The 6816-nt window shown below is 63.1% G+C and overlaps 1 protein-coding gene across 1 annotated transcript; it reads left to right on the forward strand.

Annotated features, from left to right (window-relative positions):
* The first annotated feature begins 359 nt into the window (after positions 1-359).
* CLDN15 (claudin 15) lies at positions 360-6343 on the forward strand. Its single transcript, XM_049638812.1, has 5 exons — positions 360-1912; positions 4505-4669; positions 5624-5705; positions 5773-5889; positions 5973-6343. The coding sequence occupies exons 1-5, from the start codon at positions 1291-1293 to the stop codon at positions 6091-6093; spliced, it is 1107 nt and encodes a 368-aa protein (XP_049494769.1). The 5' UTR covers positions 360-1290; the 3' UTR covers positions 6094-6343.
* Positions 6344-6816: the final 473 nt, after the last annotated feature.

Below are 6816 nucleotides of genomic sequence, written 5' to 3' on the forward strand. Positions count from 1 at the left end.
CCACTCGGTTTCCTCCTAAATCTCCACCCTTCTCTCCCTTTGTCTTCCTGCGCCCCCCTCCTCCCCGTCCTCTCCTGGGGAGGGGCCGCCGCCCAGGGGCAGGGCTGGGCCTTCGGCAAGGACTCCTCAGGTTCTTGAGAAAGGTTGCAAACCCAGGACATCCCAGTCATAGGCTCCAAGATGGAAGGTCAGGACCCAGTCCCCACCCAGCCTGCTTTGCCCCACACCCGCCCGGTGCCAGGCTCAGCGTGGGCCCGTCTTGCTTCACCGCATACCTCTCGTTCCACAGCCAAGCCAGCCTGGCTTGGGGGGGGGGGGGGGGTTGGGGCGGAGGCACCTGAGGGGAGCGCAGAGGATCCTGACATGGGGAGGGGGGTGATGGGATACCCTTCGGCTCCTTGATGTCCCCTGTGACTGCCTGGGGGGTAGCATCGGTTCCCTCCTACCCCTGGACACCAAGCCCCTGCTGCGCTTGCCAGAGGAGAACCAGAGCTGCCCTGGCTGTGGCCTTGAGGCAGGAAATGATACTGTCTGCACCAGGACAGGTGCTCAGCCTCGGCTTGGGGATGGGGCCCGGCGGTTTCTAACCCATCATAATTAATAGAGCTGGTGACAGTTCTGATAACTGAGCTGCTTAGATTAGCCACAGGATCACGTTCTGGGCCTGTGATTTATCCCCCTTGGTGGCCCTTGGCAGTGAGATCAAGCTTGTTGCCGAGAGTCAAAGATCAACCCGACGAGGGGGGAAATTCAAGTTCAAGAAGTTGAAGTTTGGAGGGAAGCAACCCACTGGTGGCCTCACCCTGTGCCCGCGGCACCCGGAGCCAGAGTGGTCCCCGAGGATGGAGCAGTTCCCACGTGCAGGGAGCTTTTGATCTGGGGTCACAGCGGTGAGGGAGCCAGTTCTAGTTCACAGAAGCAGGAACAAGCCCGAGGGGCTTAGACGCCAGGCCCTGGTGGCTCTGGTAGATGGTGGGTCTGGTTTGAATCCAGGTTGACTGGACTCCAGAGCCGCGGGTTCCGCCCAGACGCCCTGATGCCTTACTCAACCTTAATCTTCCTCGGTGACTCAGTAGCCCAAACCCTAAGTCTTTGGAGTTTCTTAAATTGTTCTCACCAACATCCAGGAGGGGGGCTCCGCTCCCCGGATCCTGCCCCGCGAAAGGTCTGTCTGTGGCCCCGGTCTCTCAGTCACCTTCTCTTTCCTTGTCCTGGCTCCATTCTCCGGCCCCCCGATGAGAGCTGAGTCAGAGCGACTTCCCTGCTTCCCCTCTGCTCCCAGTGCCTCCCATGGGGGCCCCCCTCAGCCCCATCCGTTCGTTGGTCACTCCCATTAGTCCTCTCCGCCCCCCTCGTGGGGCGGGGAGCCCAGAGGCTGGGGGAGGGGGTGGACTTTTGGCCCATTCTGTTGCTTCCCTCCATCTCCGCGTCAACAGCTGCCCGGCGCTCTGGGCTCATTCCTCTGCCCGGACCTTCGGGGAAGCAGGAACCCAGAGGAAGGGCAGGGGGCAGAAGCCGGGGGGGGTGGGGGCAGATCTGCACCCCAGGTTGCTGCCGGCCCCCCCTGCTCTCTCCACCTTTCTCTCCAGCCTGCCTCAACACCCCTCCTTAGCCAAAGCCCCTCAAGTTCCCTTGGGGCTCAGCCCCTCCCCTCCTCTGGGGCCCCAGGCGCCCCTCAGGGCCCTGCATCTCACCATGTCGGTGGCCATGGAGATCTTCGGCTTCTTCATGGCGGCCCTGGGGCTGCTGATGCTGGGGGTGACCCTGCCACACAGCTACTGGCGAGTGTCCACCGTGCACGGGAGCGTCATCACCACCAACACCATCTTCGAGAACCTCTGGTTTAGCTGTGCCACCGACTCCCTGGGAGTCTACAGCTGCCGGGAGTTCCCGTCCTTGCTGGCCCTCTCCGGTATGGGGTGGAGAAAGCGGGGTGGCCCGCTCCAGGGGGCGGCGGGAGGCGGGGAGAGACCCCCGGGGAGGGTGACTGCTGCCCACGGTCGGGCCTTGGGCACCGAGCCGATAAGGGGAGGCCTGGATCGAGCTCGGGGAGCTGGGAGTGCCCGGCGGCCCCCATCTGGAGCCGCACTGGAGACCTCGTCCCACGTGTCCCCCTGCCCTAGTGTGACACCCCTAGTGGTTCCAAGTGCAGGCACCAGGGCCAGACTGCGGGGCTCAGCTGACCAGCTCGGTGCCCCCGGCAGGTGATGAAACGAGCTTCGTTCACCCCAACCGTAAAAGCGGGGGAACATGCGCAGGCGCGTGGCATGGTTGTGAGTGTTGAGCTACAGCCCGGGACGTTGGCGTGATTCTCGTTGGCCCGTGCGCGCACACGACCGACTTCAGCATCTCAGCTTTGTGGTGAGAGTGCTGGGGGTCGTGGGGGCGAAGAGGAGGCCCATCTTGGGTTCTTGGCATTGAGACCCTTAAAAGGCATCGGTGCCACTGCCACGGCGAATTCTCAAGGGCCCTCTTCAAGCGAGACTTCCCGCGGCGCTGTGTCTGGTGGAAGCAGCTAGGGATGTGTGTGCATGTGTGTTCGGCGTTCTCAGGCAGTGGATTTTTTGAAGTTCTCGGAGGGCCGGAACGTACAGGTCTTTTGTTCCAGAAAGGTTCTCCTTGGTGGTATAGCGTCTTCCTGCTTCCTGCTCACCGAGTAGTCCCCAGCATCCCTCGGGGGAGTCTTTTGGGTAGGCCCGTGCCGGAGACCAGGAGGGGAGGACCAGGGTCCCCTTTTTGGTGCCACTCCCGTACCCCCCTTGGAGCCGTCGTGCTCTTCCGGTTCCCCACTGTAGGTGCCGGGAAGTGGATGGAACTAAAGCCAACGCCGGGTTTGGAACAGGGCTGCGGGAATGCCAGAGATGCTCTGCACAGTTAAGGGGTCTGCGTGGGTCTCTCGTGCCCCTGCGATTCCCAGAATCTCCCGATCCAGCAGGGATTTGGTGCCTTCATCCCTCTCTCCGGGATTTGCCATGTGCGGGGCACGTGCCCTCCCCAAGCTCCCGATAAAAGCTGGGTACCACCTGGACCAGAAGCCCCGAATGCCGGGTGGCCAGAAGGGACATTGCAGGCAGCCGGCTTAGCAGCGCTGGCCCTTCCCGCCTCACCCATCCCTCAGCCACACTGCGGTTTGAGGAGGGGCGTTTGCCGTGAGCCTGTCGGCCCGAGAAGGGCCCCACTTGGAACTGCTGACGGAGGGGCAAGAGCCTGCTCCAGGGGGGAGGGCAGAGGGCAGCTGCCCGGCATCGGGGGTCGTCAGGGCACCCCACGTTGCGATGGTTCTTCACGCAGGGCATCACAGTGCCGTCTCCGCTGGCCTGGCTGCGTGGGGCGCGGGCAACCCCGTTTCACCCAAGCTGGAAAACTACAAGCACAAGCGTTAACCGGCCCACAGCCCCACAGGTGGTAGGGGTGCCGGAACCCAGGCTGGCGGATGCTCTGGTCCCGAGGGGGGTCCTGACTATTATTTAATCCCCCACGCTCCCTCGTGGCCCATCAATAATCTCTCCTTTGTCTACCACGGCGGCCTAGGGACCCAGGGCTGGTCAGCCCTGGATAGAGAGGATATGGGGGAGGGGGGAACCCCAGAGGGAGTGGCTGGGAGTGAGAAAGTGCTCCCAGAGAACTTTGTCCCTCCTCTCTACCCGCCAACTCCGGGCCACTTCACATCCTCCTGGCAGGGACCCAGCGTCTTCAGCACCAGTGGCACGGCCCCACCCAGGAAAGGGGAACAAGGTCCTTGGGGAGGTTGGCAAGTATCAAAGAGAAGGGGGAAGAGGGGCCGGGAAGGAAACTGGCCGTTTCCTTCAGCTTTGAGAAAGGGGAAACTGAGGCATCCAATGTATATGAGCTAGATGGGCTTGGATTGTCCTGCGCCTAGATACCCCACTTTCCAGATCAGAACCGGCCCCCACCCAGTAACCCACGGGCAACTGCTGCCCCCTACAGGTCGCTGCAGGAGAAAGCTCACTTCATGATGTCTAGGGGCTGTGCCACGTGGGACCTAGAGAGAAGCAGATGTGGGGCAGGGGCTGAGTACTCAAGTGCAATTTCTGTCATTCGCGACGGAGCAGTGGTTCTCGGCTGCGATTGGGGGCGACTTTGTCCCCCAGGGGTCATTGACAACGTCTAGACATTTTGATGGTCCCTCTTGGAGCGGACTGCTGCTGACATCTAGTGGGTAGAGGCCAAGGATGCTGCTGAACACCCCACAGGGCCCAGGACGGCCCCCAGACCAAAGCAGTAGCTGGCCAAAGTGTCAGTAGTGCCAAGGAGACAGCCAGTAAGCACGTGCGCCGAACCGGGGGCGGGGGGACGCCTGAGGTGAGCCCCTAGGAAGGAGGGGCGTCAGGGCTCCGGGGGAATAGGGCCCCAAGGGGAAGGAGGGGACTTGAGGGCCTTTATGGACTGAGACTCGAGCAGGGGCTGGCTGTAAGGGGCTGGCTCAGCCCCGGAGGGGGAAGGGGCCAGCTTAGGGACCCATGGCTGCGCCCCGCCTCCCCAGGGTACCTCCAGGCCTGCCGGGCGCTCATGATCACCGCCATCTTCCTGGGCTTCCTGGGCCTCTTCCTAGGCATGGCGGGGCTGCGCTGCGTAAACATCGGGAGCATGGAGCCCTCCAGGAAGGCCAGGCTGGCCGCCGTCGCAGGGGCCCTGCACATACTGGCTGGTAACTGGGGGAAGGTGGTGGTGGGTGTGTCCTGCGTTGTCGTGGGGGGGGGGGTGAGAGTGGCGCCAGCGGACCCGGGGTCCCCTGTCGCCTCCAACTCCCCACTCTGGCGGGCGTCTCACCCTCCCCATTGAATGGACACCCGCCCTCCCTGCTCAGCTCTTCCCTGCCTCCCCGTTCACCTCAGCCTCACTCATGCTCCCCAAATCAACCCATCAGCAATGTTTCTTGAGCCCCCACTAGGAGCCAGGCATGAGCAAAGGTGAGTGAGCGACTGTCCCCCAGAGGTTACAGCCTGGCCGGGGATACCGGAGTCTGGGGTGCGCGGGGTGCAAGCACACTGCGCACAGCAACAGCACCTTTGTCAGTCTGTAAAGCACGCGCACGTTATCACCTCACAGCCAGCCTGCGAGGTAGGGTGGGTCTTGCCCTGTTCTCCAGATGTGGGAACGGGCTCAGAAAGCTCAGGTGACTTACTGGAGGCGCCCCCGGAGAGCGGCAAGGCTGGTCCTGTAGCCCAGGGGTCTCACTGGCCTCAGGCCTTCACTGCGCTGGGTGACAGAGGCAGGTCACAGGCTCCGGGGGGGGGGGGGGGGGGGGGGGGTCGGGGAGGCCGAAGGAAAGGGGTGTCAGGGCAGACCCTGCGGGAGGATTGCCCGGACAGCCGGACTTTCCAGGGCGGGTAGGATTTGGATGGGGCAGATTCCAAACGAGGCAACGATGTGATCAAGATGCTGGGCAGGAAGGGGAGAGCGTAGGAGACTAGGCAAGAAAGGGGGGCTGCGGTTGAGACCCGAGGGGAAAGGTCATGAGCTAGGGAGCGCAAAAGAAAGGGAGGGAGTGCAACTTGCTCTTGGGCGTCCAGATCTCGGGGCCGCCCCCGTGTGGCCCTCCCCCGGCTCCCTTCCTCCGCTGGGCCTGGGGCGCGAGCGCCGCCCTCCTCTCCCTCCCCAGGTTTCTGCGGGATGGTGGCCATCTCCTGGTACGCCTTCAACATCACCCAGGAATTCTTCGACCCCTTGTATCCCGGGACCAAGTAAGTGTGGGAGCCCCGGCCTAGGGGGCAGTGGGTGAGACTCGGCCCTCACCGTCCCTGTCCCCAGGTACGAGCTGGGCCCCGCCCTCTACCTGGGCTGGAGCGCTTCCCTGCTCGCCATCCTGGGCGGCGTCTGCCTCGGCTCCACCTGCTGCCGCACTCCCGACGCGGCCCCGGCCCCCAGGTAGGGGCGGCGCACGCCTGGCGGCGAGGGGGAGGGGCGGGAGCGGGGTCGCGCCACCGCTGACCCAGGCCCCTCCGACCCAGGCTCCCCTACCAGGCCTCCGCGGTGCGGTCCCCCGGCCTCGCCGCCCCCCTGCACCCCGCGGTCTCGGACGAAGAAGGCGACAGCAGCTTTGGCAAATACGGGAAGAACGCTTACGTGTAGGAGGCCCGTGGACCCCGTGCCCCTGCCTCTGCCCCCGGCGGCCGGAGGTCCCGCCAACCCCGGGCTGCAGGCCACGCCCCGACTCCGCCCCGCCTCCTTCGTCTGACCGAGAACCTGCCTCCTGAGAACTCACCTCGGACTCCTGAGGCAGGACCTTCTGGGGCTGGGCTCTGGTTGGTTAAGGGAGCAGAGACGACCCCGACTGTTTGTATTCTGTATGATCTATGCATAAATAAATTTGTACTGTGAACTGTTCAGAGTTTGGGGGTGTCATGCTCGTGTCATGAAGTGGCTAGCCAAGCAAGGGTTGGCTGGGGTGCCCCCAGGGTCGTCTCAGTTCTTGGACCTCAGGCTGCCACCAGTCCCTCTCTCTATCCCCTTCGGACTGTCTCATCCGAAAAAGAGAGGAGGGGTTGCAAGTGATTTCAAGAGCGGGGCACCCATGATTATGGCCAAGAGTCATCGAGCAGCAGACGTGGTAAGACCCACCTCGAGGAAACTGGAAATGGCAGAGATGCCCCCTGGCCGGCCCGAGACGACAACTCACTCTCTTTACTCTCAGCTTTTCCCACAGCAGTACAAGGAGACAGCTGGTCTTGAACACTTGCTTCGGCTGTGCCTACGAGTGGACATCACAAACCAACGAGCCCTTTGAAACTGTGCGTCAAATCAACCACGTCTGGTGCAGGCAGATTTTTCTAGGGAAAGGTTCAATAGCTTCCA

Source organism: Panthera uncia, chromosome E3 (genome assembly GCF_023721935.1).
Source record: "Panthera uncia isolate 11264 chromosome E3, Puncia_PCG_1.0, whole genome shotgun sequence".
NCBI classification, from domain to species: Eukaryota; Metazoa; Chordata; class Mammalia; order Carnivora; family Felidae; genus Panthera; species Panthera uncia.

Coding starts and splice junctions, on each gene's coding strand:
- CLDN15 (XM_049638812.1), top strand. CDS start 1,291: ATGGGGGCCCCCCTCAGCCCCATCCGTTCGTTGGTCACTCCCATTAGT. Junction 1,913..4,504: donor GTCCTTGCTGGCCCTCTCCG/GTATGGGGTGGA, acceptor CCGCCTCCCCAG/GGTACCTCCAGGCCTGCCGG. Junction 5,706..5,772: donor CCCTTGTATCCCGGGACCAA/GTAAGTGTGGGA, acceptor CCCTGTCCCCAG/GTACGAGCTGGGCCCCGCCC.